Source organism: Sorex araneus, chromosome 6 (assembly GCF_027595985.1).
Source record: "Sorex araneus isolate mSorAra2 chromosome 6, mSorAra2.pri, whole genome shotgun sequence".
NCBI lineage: Eukaryota > Metazoa > Chordata > Mammalia > Eulipotyphla > Soricidae > Sorex > Sorex araneus.
Window position 1 is genome coordinate 146,667,202 of NC_073307.1, and position 15,392 is coordinate 146,682,593.

The 15,392-nt window shown below is 62.6% G+C and overlaps 1 protein-coding gene across 1 annotated transcript; it reads right to left on the reverse strand.

Moving 5' to 3' along the window:
• Window positions 1-650: 650 nt before the first annotated feature.
• CHST1 (carbohydrate sulfotransferase 1) lies at window positions 651-14,956 on the reverse strand. Its single transcript, XM_055142547.1, has 4 exons — window positions 14,919-14,956; window positions 4,139-4,256; window positions 3,806-3,858; window positions 651-2,858 (listed from the first exon to the last, which is right to left on the reverse strand). Exon 4 carries the CDS (start codon window positions 2,815-2,817, stop codon window positions 1,582-1,584), a length of 1,236 nt encoding a protein of 411 aa, XP_054998522.1. The 5' UTR covers window positions 2,818-2,858; window positions 3,806-3,858; window positions 4,139-4,256; window positions 14,919-14,956; the 3' UTR covers window positions 651-1,581.
• Between the last annotated feature and the right edge of the window lie 436 nt (window positions 14,957-15,392).

A 15,392-nucleotide genomic window follows, 5' to 3' on the forward strand; every position in this document is an offset into this window, starting at 1 on the left:
CCAGATAAGAAGAGCCAGGGGTCCCACAGCCTCAGGACTCGAGGCTCTGGGGTCACACAGCCTCAGAGCCCCCGCGGCAGCCCACCCGCGTCTGCTCGTCCTAGCAAGGGAGACTGCAGCCTTGCTTCATCAAGGGCTTGGCTGTAGACCACTCAGTCTCACTTTCGATGGCCAAGTTTCCTTGGGAGGGCCCCAGGAGTGCCTAACCTGGCATTCTTATGGTCCCTGAACCACAGAACAGTCCCCTCCGTGCCCCAGACCAGCTGTGGTCTTGGAAGAAGAGCTAGGGCAGCTGCTGGAAGGAAACTGCTGGATTGGCAAGGGTGGGAAGAGAGGAGAACAGCCACCCCACCCCACACACACACCCCACCCGCAGACTCCTGTAGCTGCTGCTGAAAGATGGGAACCCTTCCAGGCTGGTGGGTGGGCAGCTCTTCTGGTCCCAGAGTCAGCAGTGAAAGAGGCAAACGGGACCCCACCCTGAACCCCACTGATTTGGATTTGGTAATCCCTCTGAACTCAGGGGGCGGGAGCTGAGTTCTAAAAGCCACAGGCTTGTCCTCCACCTACCCTTTCGCTTCCTCAGGGACAGACAGCCCAGACCCACCCAATCCCTCTGTTCAGGATGCCCCATGCTCACACCCAGACGCTACTGTCCTCTTTTTTTATTTACAGAAAACACAGATAAAGCATTTCCATGTTCTTTAGAGCAAACTGATCCACTTTTTTTTTAACTTTTTTTGGCACAAAGAAATATCACAGATGGACCCCCAAGATCAACCAGAAACCCCTAAGAAGATGTATCAGTCATCACTGGTCCAGGGGTAACCACAAGACTCAGACAGACAGACAGACAGCATCACCAGACTGGAAAAAAATTAAAATAAACAAGGTCCACATTCACCTCACAGTAAAAACCTGCTCACCACAGGCCACGCAGGGCAGCAGGGGGAGTGGGGTGGGGGGGATGGAGGGGCAGGATCTCTGCTCCACCGGGCCGGAAGCAGATGGGAGGGCGAGTCACCATTCATAAATTAGGAGGCCTTTTTGCTTTCAACCTCTTTGTCCCAGGCAGACAGTGCAAAAAACTGCCGCACCTGACGGGGTCCATTGGAAAAGCTTCCGGAAGCTGCGTGGATTTGGGGAAAGTCTCTCCACGTGGCCGTTCATGTGTGTGTGTGTGTGTGTGTGTGTGTCTGTGTGTGTCTGTGTGTGTGAGTGTGCATGCGTGTGTGCATGTGTGTGCGTGTGTGAGTGCAGTGCTTGTAAACATCGTCACCACCCACACCGGAGACCCCAGCACCCACGTGACGGAAGCGGGTGCAGGGGAGAGGGGGGCCCCCACTTCCTGCCCCTCTGCCCCTCCCCCTTGATTCCTGTCCAAGACATAGTGCAAATTTCAGAGACAAAAAAGAGGCAGAAGGAAAGGAGGGGGTGGGGGTGGGGGCGGGGGCAGGAAGGACACAAAGACAGGGATAAGGAGGGGCGGGAGGGGGAATAAGGCAACAGTTAGAAACGGTCCATGTTATCAAAACCAGTGGCCAGTGAGTGCCCCCCTCACCCGCGCTGGGGGCACCCGGGTCACGAGAATGGGCCAAAGTCCCGCTCCTCCACCAGGCTGACGGCTGGGTTCTTGAGCTCCTCCTCCGAGCTGGCCATCTTGTAGCCCAGCTGGGCCAACACCCGCTGGCAGGCGCTCTGGGCAAAGGCCACCATGTCGTAGGAGAGGCGGAAGCGCCACTTCTCGGCCGTGGCCGCCGAGTTGCGCACCGTGCCGTATTTGTGCTTGCCCAGCGTGGGGTCGCCGCGCGTGTTGTTCTGGATCCAGCGCGCCACGTGGCCATCCAGGGGGATGCCCAGGAAGCCGTAGATCTCCTCGGTCTTCTGCATGGGGTGGCGCGCCAGGTCCTCGTAGCGCACCAGCATGTACTTGCCCTTGAGCCAGGCGGGCCGCGTGAGGCCCGTGGCCACCGAGTTGGAGAAGTCCTCGCACACGGTGGTGAGCTGCGTCACGTCCAGGTTGTAGGGCTTGCGGCCCGTGCCGTACCACAGCCGCCACAGGCGGTAGGTGTCGCGGAAGGTCTCGCTGCGCGACGCCAGGATGCCGCGGGGGTCGCGCACCAGCTGGATGACCTTGAGGTTCAGGCGCGGGTCCTCCACCAGCGCGCGCAGGTCCTTCACCTCGGGCACGCGCACCGTCTTGATGGCCACGTGGCTGCGCTCACGGCAGGCCTGCGCGGCCACCGTGAGGTTGAGCTGGCCGCACTTGCGCACGCAGTCGCCCTCCTCCAGCACCAGGTCGGCGGCGCCGGGCGCGCCGCACACGGGCCGCGAGCACAGCACGCGGCTGGCACCGCGCCGGAAGATGCGGTCGGTGGTGTGGTTGGCGGGCGGCGGGCGAATGTAGTTCTCCAGGAAGTAGAGGTCACAGGCGTACAGGCTGCGCAGCAGGTCGCGGCTGGCGCCCAGCATCACCCGCCGGTCGGCCGGGCTCTTGCCCTGCGTCAGGCGCGGGATGAGCGTGTTCTGCACGTGGTAGAGGGGCTCGAACAGGTAGAAGACGTCCAGGTGCTGGTTGAAGAGCTGGCCCACGAAGGACGAGCCGCTGCGGGTGGTGGCCAGGATGAGGATGTGCGTCTTGCGCGACGCGTTGTAGGGGAAGGTGGGGCCCTCCTCGCACAGCCGCTCGGCCAGCCCCGCCTCCGAGAGCCCCGGGCAGCCGTGGAAGGACTTGGCCGTGAAGGTGCGGATGGCCGTGTACTGGATGGCGATGGAGGCCAGGGCGAGGAGAAGGACGGCCTTCCACGAACATTGCATGGCTGGGGACCAGCATGGGGCTGCTTCTCCGCGGGCAGGCTCTGCAGGGGCCAAGATAGTGGGGAGGGGGGGCGTCAGTGGGGTGCCGACTCCCCAGGAGGGAGAAAGGGTGGCTCCCTAGGAAGAGCGGGTCCAGGGGAGGGGGCAGGGGTGACTACCCCCTAGCTCCGGCCCGTAGGCGTGCACACTTACATAGTCTAGCCTAGACTCTGAACCCCTGGGGTGCGGGGTGGGGAGGGCCCTCTTGGGAGCCTGCTGGATGGACCCCAGGTCCACCTCCAGAACACAGTCCAGGCCTCCCTCCCGTCAGTAAGTCCCTGAGTGGGCCCCAATGGGGACAAGCCTAACTCCCCAGACTCCCTCACTTAGGAAGTGATTGCTTCTGGCCCAGAATCTCCGTCACCCCTGTCGGCTCCAGGGATCACCTGCATCTTCTTCCACCCCTCACCAGTTGGCACCCACCTCCCCTTGCGGTCACCACAGATTCCTGCCCACACCACAGAGCCACAGAGCCTGAGCAGGAAGTGGCAACAGTTTCCGTCCCCCACCCCAGTGGGTCCCCTGCAGGGGACCAGATTCCTCCAGCCCCAGAGTCCTGGGGTGCTGTGGTCTCTGAGGGCCACCCCCTGCACCCAGTCCGGGGTTCACGACTGACCATGAGAGGAAGGGGTGAGGCCGAGGGAACCCACCCTAACTCCCACAACTGACAACAAAGTGAATCTGAGTAGAGCTACTGAGCCAGCAGCAGGGAGTTAGGGGCCCCGCCCCCCTGGGCCCCAGGGCAATCCCCAGGAGCCCTGTGACCCTACAGCACAGAAGATTGCGTGGCAGAGAGAGGGCACCTCCAGCGCAGAGAAATGTGACGGGGGCCTCAGACAACCTGAGCATCTGCGTGTGTCGTCACGTCCCCCGCACCCCCAGCCTAGCTCAGCAGTTCCCCAGACTGGGGTGTTCCAAGCGAGGTGGTGAGGAGGGGCACCCCACTTACCAAAGAGGGGCTGCTCCAAGGTGGTCTGGCCCAGTTGCCCTGCGCTCAGAAGCCTGCAGGAGACCAAGAAGGGAGAGGCTTGGGGTGGGGAGCAGGTGAGGGGCCCCGGCTGGCTGTCCAACCCTGGTGACTGGACTAAGTCAGACAGTGTCCCCCACCCAATGGGGAGGCCGCACCAGGGTCAAAGGGCCCCTGCCAACAGGGCCAGACCCAGTGCAGACTGGGCCTGCCTGTGAAACGGGCCCCCTGGGCCCTCCTGACTCTGTCACCGGCCTAGGAGGGGGTGGCCGTGAGGGGAGGGGGGGTGGTCAGTGAACCCTCGGGGGGACTCACCCCAGACTTCCAGGTGGAAACAGCTGCAACTCTCAGGGGCACAGCCTGCTCACCAAGGCCACACAGGTCAGGCGAGAGGACGGGGGTCTTCCAAGCACCATGGAGCGAGCACAGCCACCTGAAACTCAAAAGGTAAACGTGGGCAGGGCGCCTTCCTGACCTGGACGCCCTCACGCCCAAGCCGGTGGCACTACTTGGGTTAGACCTGTGGGGAGGTGCCCAGCCACTGCCCTGTGGCAGCTCAAGATTCCCCCAGGAGCCCCACGCAGACAGGAGATGCTCTTAGCAGAAGGGAGTGCTGAGGCACAGCACGGCCGGCTTCTCGTCTCAGCCTGCAGGCCTGCAGCCAGCAGCATCCCCAAGTCCACGCACTTGCCCTCATGGGAGCTCTGCCTTGGTTTCTCGGACTCGGCGGACTTGACCTTTCAGTATGCCCCACATGGAAATCCCCAGTCCAGCCACGAGTCGGGGTGACAGGGCATCGGGAGGAGGCAGATGAGCACATTCCACCCCTAGGGCACGGTCCTTCCGTCCTTCCCTCCACTACGCCCTGTTCCACTCACACATCTCCACCCCTGCAGACAACCACTTAACTCTAGGATCCCACGTCCAAAACGCAAAATCCCACCCGAGTTTCTTTAAAGACGAGCATCTTTCCCTGCACCCGTGTTCTTTGCCGGGCGACTCACAATCGCCAAGATCTGGAAATAACCCCAGAGCCCAGCGCCAGCTGAGTGGACAAAGAAGATGTGGTCGATGGACAACAGAATCTTAAGAAATCCTCCGTTCTGAGAAAGATGAAACCTTGCCCTTTTCGACAGCACTGGTGGCACCCGAGGGGGGTCACACTAAGGGAAATAAGTCAGAGAAGAAAGACAAATACCAGATGACTCTCTCAGATGTGGGAGAGAGAAGCCAAGCCTGGGAACAGACAACGCCACACACAAGCAACCTTGAACTCTGAGCGCAGAACTGAGGCTCACCAGAGGGGGTGGGGAGAGGAGGAGGAAAAGGGAGGGGTAGGGGCAATGGACAGGGATGGGGGGGGCTTGGTTCTTGGCTGGCAACACCCTGAAACCTCAATAAATGATTTTGGAAGCCAGTGTGGCCTGGATGAAAACAACAAAGAGGACCTTCTTGGATGGTAGGAATCTTTTCATCCTCCACCCCGACCCCGGGAAACGTCAGATGCTGGGAGTGGTGGCCTTTGCTGAGAAATCAGAAGTAACTGAAGCATCTCAAGGCTATAAATCTTGGAAGAAAGTGGGCCTTGGAGCCACGAGGTGCAGCCTGGAAAGCCAGGAGGGGATGTGTTCAGAGGCTCAGCAGCGGGCCAGCCCCCTGGCCCCCAGGAGGGCACAGCCAGGGCATGGGAACAGGAAGATGGAGGGATTTCAGCCCTCCTGGAACCACCCTCGCTGTCCCACCAGCCTGGCAGGGCCAAGTCCAGGGCTCGCCAAGCGTCCTTGGTATGCTAGAAGCATCTGCCCTGGATCCAGAGGCCTCGGGGCCAGGTCACTGTTCCCAGTTGAGCACTGGCCACGCCTGTGAAGGCCTCCCCAAGGCCCGCCTCCTCCTCCCTGGGTTTCCAGCGACCCCTGGGACCACCTCCTCCTGCTGCTGTTGCGTTCAGAGACCGGCAGACCTTGGGCACAGGAGCCCAGAATCTCTAAGTCCTTTTTCAAGGCGGGGGAGTGCAGGAGTTCTCAGCGGAGAGCCCAGAATCCAGAGCCAGCCCCCTGAGATGCAGGGAGGGGGTGAAGATACCCCAGCACTGCAGATCTGTGATTCCTAGCTAAGGGCTCCGGCCACGAGGACCCTGCACTGCAGGGTGCAGACCTGGGGATTCCGTAGCTCTGAGAATTCTTTCCCCAATCCGGGGAGTTGGCAGATGGGAAGGTGAGGGCCACAGGGCCAGAGCCTTAAGTCATAGCGCGGCATGCAGATGAGGCATGGCCTCCTGCTGGGGCCTGGTTTGGGTTCCAGCCCTGCCACCAGCTCAGATGCTGCTTTCATCTCTTTGGCCTCTGTTTTCTCACCTGCCAAAGGGGGGTGATTCTCACCAGGCTATCTTGAGGGCTCCGGAATCAGAATCGAGAGGGTGCCTGGCATAGAGCAAGCGTTTCAAGGTAAGTTACCGTTATAGTGAAATACCCCATTTGCTTTTCTTTTTTTTCTCTCTCTTTTTTTCTTTTTACCTCAAAGCACGAAGCGCCTCTAGCCCTGCTTGAGGGAGACACTCTCCTACCTCTGCGCCCACCAGGCGCCCTTCCCGGGGCGCGCCTCCGGGGCCAATCCACAGCAATGGTCTGGCTGCTGCCCTCTGGTGGCCGTATGCCGTACTGCAACCTCTTAGCGCGGCACTCGGGATTCCAGGCAAGGCTTCAGCCCGTGGGAGGCGAATCCCAAGGGATCCCGCTTCCTTCCCAGAGGGTTGCTGATGACCTGCCTGTCCAGGCTGGGAGCCCCGCTCCCCGCAGCCCTTCTTGCTCACTCCCACCCTGAGAGACCAACGGCAACAGGCAGCCTCCGCCAGTCTCAGGTTCTTTCCCTGTTTGTCTCCCTCCCGGCAGGGAAGGAGGTGTTGGCCTGAAGGTCACAGACAGAAGCCGACCCCATGGCCTTGGGGTGCAGTCCCAGCCTCTCCAGGTGCCCCCCCGGCTCCCCGCAGGTGGAGGGGCTCCGAGGCCTGTGAGCTCTGAGCTCCAGAGGACCTCCCACCCCAGAGTGTAGCTGCGCCCACTGCAGGCAAGAGGGACCCTCTCTCTCCTCTGGGGGCAGAAAGCCACAACTTCTGGGCAACTGCGGCCCCTACCCCGATGGGGCTCCCCATCCTCCTGCCCCTCCTCCTGCCTGGTAAAATTCCATGCAACCCGGGACCGAGGCACTTTCCTCGGCCACCAGCCCTGTGGAGAGACATAATCCCTCTTTTCAGAAAGACCCACTTGAGCCCACAATTTTCCAAACACAACTGCATTTCTGAACCTCCTCAAAGCCTGGGGCAGCCCTCATTGTACCTCCCTCAGTCTCCTTCTTGCCTGCGCTGGAGGTTTTAGGCCAACAGGGGAACATTCCTCAGGCACGTACGCCGCAGCGTGGCACAGAGTTAGTGGCACCGTTGCTGACGTGGAAAGGGGCTGCATGAGTCCGAATGCGTGACCTTCCCCACCTCCCCACCCACCCCCACCCCAGGAGAAGCTGCTCTGGGTCTGGGCACCAGTCAGAGAGGCACAGGGTGGGGAAGCGGGGAGAGGGCGCAGGGGGAGGGGGGCCAGCCGGGAAGGCTGGCACAGCTCACGTGGAGCTTCCACGTGTCGTTTCTTCACCTCGGGGTGCACCCCGGTTGAGGGCTGGAGGGGTGACTGATGACAGGGTGGAGCACAGCCAAAGGGACCTGGCACAATCTCTGTTCTGTCCCCGGGGTGGCGGCGGGGGTGGGGGGTGGCACGACCAGCCACTCTCCCCTTCCCACTTCCAAAGCAGCCTCTCTGGTCAGGGGGAGTCACTCGGGCTGGCCAGCTGGGGTTGCAAGGACAGGGCACAGGGCGGCCTGCCAGGGGCTTTGGGGAGCAGCTGGGGCCAGAATTGGGGACAGGCCTCCCGTGCCAGCAGTTTGACAGTTTCCTCCCTCGAGACAGTCGGGGAAGCCTAGGGGGTGGTAGGGAAAGGGAAGAAGAACCTGAACAACTTCTAACCACCCTGGATGCGGGGTCCCCCAAGCCCCGGGGCCTCGGGGAGCAGAGCCAGGCCCAGAGGGCACCAAGCCGAGGAAGGAGCAGACAAACGGGCATCTGGGGTGAAGGCTGCAGAGAGGAAATGCCTCTTCCCGCGGGCAGGAACCACGAGGCCCCACCGTAGATGTTTGTTTAGATGAGGCCCAACCACCTCTAACAATCACGCAGCTTCCTAACGGGGGAAACAAGGGTAGGGAAGTATGAACTAGGAGCCAGGCCAGCGACCAAGAGCAAAGTCACTTCCCAAGTCCACGAGCAAGGGCCCGAGCTCCCTGGTGCACCAGGGGAAAGGGGAGAGGGGTCCCTTTCCTTTCCTGCTCCCGTGGGGTACAGGGGACGGAGGCTACAGCCGCTGCTCAGAAGATCCTGACTGTTCCCAGTCTGAAAACCCCCACGTGAGACCTTTGTCCCAAGGTCCCCGGAGCCTGTGCCTGCAAATCCTGGGGCCAGCTCAGTCCCAGGCCAAGTTCCTGGGGCTGTGCCTCTTCCCGGGGCGCAGAAAGCCAAGACCGTTCAGTGGCTGCCAACTCCTGGGAAAGGAGCTCAGAGGGAGGCCGCATGTAGCCTCTAGAGTCCAGGGCAGCTTGGGATGGCAGGGACCACCAGGGCTCCTCTCTGGTCATGAGGTCTCACTTTGCAAAAAGGAAAAAATAAAAAAAAAAAAAACCTTTAGCCTCGCACGTGCCCACAGTTCATGCTTGACCACTCACAATCCCAGCTCCAAAGCCAGCACCCCAAGGGCGGCTGACGACACTAGATTTCTCCCTGGACAAGCCACTCGGCTGGCCACATAACTCTGGTATTTCAGGAACGGGTCACACGCGATGGCCCTGGGGACACCTGTGGTGTCTGAGACTCCCGGAGCAGTTGCCCAGGCAGGCCCGTGGGGGTGGGCAGACTCACGTCTGACTCGCACCACTGCGAGTATACGGCTCCAAGACCTTGCGCTCCAAGACCTTGAGGCCTCTGTGGGCCTCGGGGGTGGCATCTGTGGGATGGGCATGGCCTGGCCCTGAGAAATGAATGAGACGACGCATGGAGTAAGTCCCCCGACGTAGGCCCCTGAGCATGGTTTTCCGGAACTATTCTATTCTAACCTACAACAATCTCCTGTACCCCTAACTACCACCCCCCAGCCCAGGAAGGTGGGTGGGGAGGCCCTGGGTATATGCAGGCTGCAGAGCACGCTACTCTGGTCAGTGGGCTCTCCCTGGCCCGGTGCTGGGGAGAGTGGCCAACGTCTGTCTGTCTGGGCTCCTGGCTGGGGAAGGATGAGTCAGATGCAGGCCAGTCCCGCTGGTAGGCGGGACCTTCTGCCCCCACACTGGGAGGAAAGCACATTCCCCCCCACCCCATTTCCTGCCTCTCTCCCTCCCAGAAGTTTGGCCAGAGTGGGAGTAGAACCGAGGGTCCACCCGCCAAGACCGGGCGTGTGGTGGGGGGGGCGGGGGGAAGCTTCCCAGCTTCAAGAGCTGCCAAAGCACAAACAGCTACCCCCAAGGGTCCGAGCAGGGGGCACGTGTCTCTCTGCCCCCTCCCGAGTCTCAGCCCCAGCTGGCCCCTGGCATGAGGGCATGGGGGCGGGTATGGGGGCGCAGCTGTACCCCACAGTGATACAGCTATGACCCAGAGGGAGGGGGTGCAGGAACAGGGATCTGGGATGACTGTGGCTCCCCCACAGTCCTACCCTGGGGGCAGGGAAGACCCCAACAGGCCCAGGTAGCCCCAGCTCAGTTCCCAGTCCCCCCCACCTGCTGCTAACCACAAAGCTCATCCCTCGGGTCACACCAGGAGCCAGACAACACCCCACTCCCCCATAAAGACCAGAAGGGGCAGGTGAGTAAAGTCAAGGTGGCACAGGGACACACACACACACACACACACACACACACACACACACACGCTGTCCCTAACCTTCACCCCCAACCTTCTGACCTAGACGCATGTCCACAGAACCCAGAGAACATCTCTAAGGATCCTGCCTGGGGTGTCACTGGAGGGAGGGTCCCGCCTTAACACCCCTCTCTGCCTCCTGGCCCACCCCAGGGTCAGCGCCATCGTTCTATCGCCCTGGGCTTCTCCCGCCCCAGCAGAATGACCAGAAGGCAGATTCTCACCGAGACCGGGAGAGGCCAGGGGTGTGGACGGACCTGGCCACATCCCGCCCGGCCTGCAGTACCCCAACACTCTTTGCTCCCCATTCAGGGCTCCAGAGCGGTTAGGCCAGGCAGGCAGAAATGTGGGGGGGGGGGGTCCATGGCCCAGGATCCCAGGGATACCCGGATGATGAAGTCAGCAAGAGGCATCATGCAAGAATTCTGCATTCCCACCCATCCAGAATGGCCAGCACCCCACGCGCCATGAGGTCTCCTGGTCCCCGGCACCCTGGACAGGCACTCCCAGGGGCCACAGGGGGACAAGTGTCCCTGCCCCTCTACAGACCCATCCTGTGGGGGGACGTGGCCTGCATCACCTCACCTGATCCTCTCCCATGCCCAACGGGAAAGGTGACCCCCCAACCCCGGCACCTCTTTCAGCGACAGACAAGATCCAGGGGGCAAAGTGGGGCTTTGTAAGGTCCTTTCCAAGGTCCACCCCAAATGCCTCCCCTTCCTTTCTCCTCTGACCCCCTCAAAGCCTTAATCCAGGGAGCAGAGCCACAGGACAGCTGACAGGGCGCTTGGCTTGCAAGGAACCAGCCCTGGTTTGATTCCTGGCACCCCTCACGGTCCCCCAAGGCTACCAGGAGTGACCCCTGAGCACAGAGTCAAGAGTAAGCCCCGAGTACCACCAGGTGTGGACCCCCTAAAAATAAAAAGTCTTAACACTGAATCCATGCACAACAGGCAGGGCGTTTGCCTTGCATGCAACTGACCTGGGTTCGATCCCCAGAACCCCACATTGTCCCTTGAGCACCGCCCAGAGTAATTCCTGAGTGTAGATCCCGGACTAACTCTTGAGCACCGCGGGGTGTGGCCCAAAAACAAATACCAAAAAAAGCCTTAATTAATCCAAGCCTCTCATACCCCCACTTCGTGATCTTGACCCTCTGTTCTAGATCTGCAAAGGCTCAGAAGCACGTAGTGAAACCCCAAACCTGGGCTCTGGCAGCCTCGTCTACACCGAGCCCCGGCAACTCCCCAATCATCCCCAAAGCTCCGCACAGATGCTCAGAGGCCAAGATCTCTCTTCACAGAGAGCCTGGATTCAGCGCGGGCTCCTTAAGCCCGTCAGCATCGGAGTCCTGCCCGATTCCAAAGACCTCTGGGGGAGGGGGCAGTGCCAGACCCTCCTGATCCCCCGTCCCAGCTCTGTGCCCAGCTTGGGGTCCCCAGTACACTGCAGGGACTGCCTGCCCGACCATAGCTGTCCCCAGCGGGAGGCGGGAGGGAAGCCCCGGGTCCCAGGCTCCTGGCCCACAGCCTCCCCGTCTAATCAAGGAGCAAACACAAGAGCGCGCATCTCTAAACATTTAGAAAACGCGGGAACCCGGGGCCCCACGCGGCACCGTGGGGATTTAGAAAGAACAAATCATGCCTGACAAACTTGATAGCTTTCTTGATAGAATTACAAGTCTGGTAGATGAAGGAAATGCAGGCAGGGTAATACATCTTGATTTTGAGCGAAGCATTTGATATAGCGCCTCAAGTAATCTTACAAAATTAATTCAAACAGACCTGGCCCTAAGCACTTGTCCTGGGGCAGAAAAACAAGAGAGCTGGAACCCCGGGGACTCTGGGTGCAGGGGTAGAAAGGAGACGGGGCGGGGATGGGAGGGGCATGGGGGGTAGAGGGACTGAAGCCCAGGAGTGGGGCAGTGCCGCCCAGCCCTGCACTGGCCACATCTTATCTAACATCTTCATTAATGACCCTGAGAGAGGAAGCAAACAGTCCGTTAATGAAATTTGCAGAGGATATTAAATTGGAAGGTGCTGTGAACACCAATGAGGATAAGCAAAGTGGTTTGGGGGTCTGCTGAGCCGGGGAACCTTGGCAGGAGGCTGCAGGGAAGTTGGGGTAGGGGGGGTGCTGAGCAACCTCTGGGACCAGCAGAGAGCCAAGGAGAGGGGCTGATCTCCCCAGGGCTCCCAGAGCACTGGGAGTGGCCAGCGGTCTCTTGGCACCTGTTTTTCTCTCTGCAGAAGGGGGAAGAGGGGAGACACAGGTGCAGGGTTGCCTGCCTGTGTGATCGCTGGTAGTGACTGCGGGCGGGGGGGAGGGCGGGGCTGGAGACAGTGTCTTGGGGGAGCTTAGAGGTACATCCCACCTAGGCAGAGGCGCCGAGAGGGACGGGGCATGAAGAGGAGGGGTCATCTGCGGGCCAGACAGGGTCCCGGGGAAGCAATCACTGTCCCCCCGCGCCTGGCAGACCTGGTTCCTGCAGCCGCCGGGCGCTCACCCTATGCCAGCTGGTGGCCTCGGCGGGAGCAGGCGGCAGCCTGTCCAGGCTTGTCAGTTGTGCGGGGACACGGCCACCCTCGAAAGCGCAAGCGGGGAGGAGGAAGGGGTCTGCTTCCTTCTCGGGAGTTCCTGGGGGGGGGGGCACCGGCGGTGGGGAGGGGGTTTTTCCAGCCAGATGTGGCTGCCCCACCCTGCTCCCCTCCCTCCTTCCTCACAGCTGCCGCTGACCAGATCCCAGGGGGGCTGGGAACCAGTGCATGCCCCCACCCCTGCCAATTCTGGGCAGTGATGTCCATCGTAGCCATCCTGCTGGGCTCAGAGGACAGACGGGGCTCCAGAAGGCTCTCGAGCAGGTGGGGACCCCATGGGCGCCTTCCAGGGAGCCTTTACAGCAGCCCCAGCCCTGTAAGATGGGGGCCAGGGGAGAGAAACTCCAATGGTCCCCATTTCACAGAGCAGGAAAGCGAGGCAGAAGCTGGAGCAGACCCAGGCGTTGGCCCCCACCCAGAGCCTTGGGGGAGCTGAGCAGCCTCTCCGCAGGGCATCCCAGGGGGTCTGAAAGGACAGCCTGCCCCAGCCTGCGCCTCACCCTGTGCCCCCTCCCAGGTACTTGGCCCAACTCCGGCCACACTTGTGGCTCCTGATTGTACTATACATTTCCTTTCTCCCCCGCCAGCGCCCCGCTACACCGAGTCCTCCCAACAAGTCTGTTTCCATGGAAACCATACAGTGACTCAGGGCTTCGGGACCTTCTCTGAACCAGATTATGAATATCAAATGCTCCCTCCCCGCATCCAACGCAGAGCGAGTTGGAAAAGTAAAGAGAGATCCACCGTGGGCCAGAAAGGGGCAGCAGGGGTGGGGGTGGGGGAGGGGCACAGGCCTGCCCCCCACCCCGGCTCCCCACCCCCGTGATAGGCTGTGGATTCAGGGGAGTGCAGGTCGGGTGTGCCTGCGTGCACGCTTGCTCATGACCCAGAGGTGCTCACCGAGACATCGGTGCACCAGCACCCCGGCCTGTCCTCTGCAAGGGGACCCTGTGGGCGGGGAGCAGCGAGAGGCAAGTGAGCCCCACCCAGAGCAGCTCCGCTGCCCCTGCCCAGGAGGACGCCTCAGCCCCAGGACACAGTTGCGATTCTGCACCAAGGCTCTTGTGGGTGGGAGGTGGGGTGGGGGGTGGAGGGGGTCCTCCACTCTGGAATGAGGAGGCTGGCTGCCCAGTGGATGCACCAGACAGGAGCGTGGTGGTGGCTTCAAAGTCCCTAGAGTTGGGGTCAGAGTGGGGTGGAATCATTAGCTGGGCCTTCATGTCTCAGGCCTGGAACCCGGGACCAAGCCTAGCCTGATCCCCTGCCAGGTGCGGGGGGGTGGGGGTGGCAACCACAGAGCAGATTTGCCCACCGGAGCGGGAGGGTCTGAGGCCACCCACTCCTTTCCCCTGCCGCTCCCCGAGCCCCAGGAGGCCGGGAGGAGAAGAGGTTGGAGGCTTGATACCTCCCTCGTGGATCCGAAGTGAGTCATGTCTAGGCGAGCACTTTGAGAGAGAAACAAACAGCCAGGGCTGAGGCTAGCAGATCGTAGGGGAGCCACCTGCCCAGGTGGGGCCGGGGGGGGAGGGGGAGGCAAGGAGTCCCCCTGCAGAGGTGCATAACCCCTGGGCCCACACCTGCTGGCCTCTCTCCTCTTCCTGCTGCCTCTGGTGTGTGGCCACGAGCGGTTCTTCCCCACCGGGGTGCCAGGTCCTGGATCCGGGTCTAGGTCCCTCTATCTCCTGCGCCTCCCAAGCTCCCGGGAGATGCTGGGCTGGGCCCTGACACCCTGGAACTCTGCTGTCACCTCTCTGTAAACGTGTAAGCCTTCGACCCCCCCTCACCCGAGCCCCCAACCTGTGGGGGGAGCTCCTCCTGGACACCTCGGGCTTCAGTTCCCCCAGAGGTGAGGAAGCGAACCCTGCAAGGACAGACCCCAGTAGGAAAGGGGGCACCCGGGGCATGGAAACTAGGCCAAGGCGCCCCACACACACACACCGCCCCAAGAAAGCCCTTAGATCTATCTCGCTTCTGAAGTCCCTAGATTTACGGTTCCGGTCAGTCTGGGTGGTTCTAGCCAACACCAGCAACGGGGTGTTCGGGTGCTGGGCGAAGCCGTTAACGCCGGTGCTCTCCAGAGAGAGGGAGGGTCCTTCTGGCTTCGCATGGGGGTTCTGCACCAGCCCTTGCTCCCCGCCACCCCGCCGCCGCTCACCGCGGGGTGCGGGTGCGCAGGAGGTTGCGGGGCGGAGGGCAGGACCCGGACGCACGGAGCAGCCCCTACCTCAGGGTGCAGCCCGGGTCTTGTAAAGTTGGTGCAGCGACCGGGACCCACAGAGCCCGGGACGGGGAGGGACGGGGAGCCCCGGGGCAGCCCAGGGGCGCGGACGGCTGCGGGGGCCGCCGCGCGACTCAAGTTTGCTGCCCTCCCCCCGAGTGGGGATGAGCCCCGGCGGCGCTCGGCAGCCTCCAGCGCGAGCTGGGGGAGCCCCTTCTAGTGCCCCACCCCACCCACCCCCGCCCCAGCCGAGGGGCGTCTCCCAGCGCGCCCGCGCCCCTCCCGCGGCTGCGGCGAGTGTCCGCGCCCGCCCCCGGGCCCGCGGGGCCGGCCGCTACCTGGTCGGGGGCGCCGCGGGAGCAGCGCGCTGCAGCGCTGCAGCGCCCAGCGCCGGCTCCATCCTCGGGGCTCGAGTCAGGCTCGCCGGGCGCCGGCGGGCGGCGGCGGCGGCGGCGGCGGCATCTCCGCCTCCCGCGCCCTGCTCGGCCTCCCGCCTCCCTCCTCTTCCTCCGCCTCCGCGCGCCCCTCACGGGCCCCTGGACATGGCCCGGGGGGCGCACGATCGGGCCGAAAGGGCTCTGCCGGGCGCCGGGCGCGGGGAGGTGCGGGGAGGCGCGGGGAGAGGCGGTGCCCACGAGGGGCGCCGGGCTGGGGGCCGGGACCCGAGCGCCGCAGCCCGGGGCGCGGGAGGAGCGCGGCAGCCGCAGGCGCTGGAGCGTCCCCGAGCGCCCGCCCGGCGTCCGGAGTGGCGAGCGGCGGCGGCGGCGGCGGCGGCGGCTACAGCGCCGAGCGGGCGGCGGGCGATGCGGTGC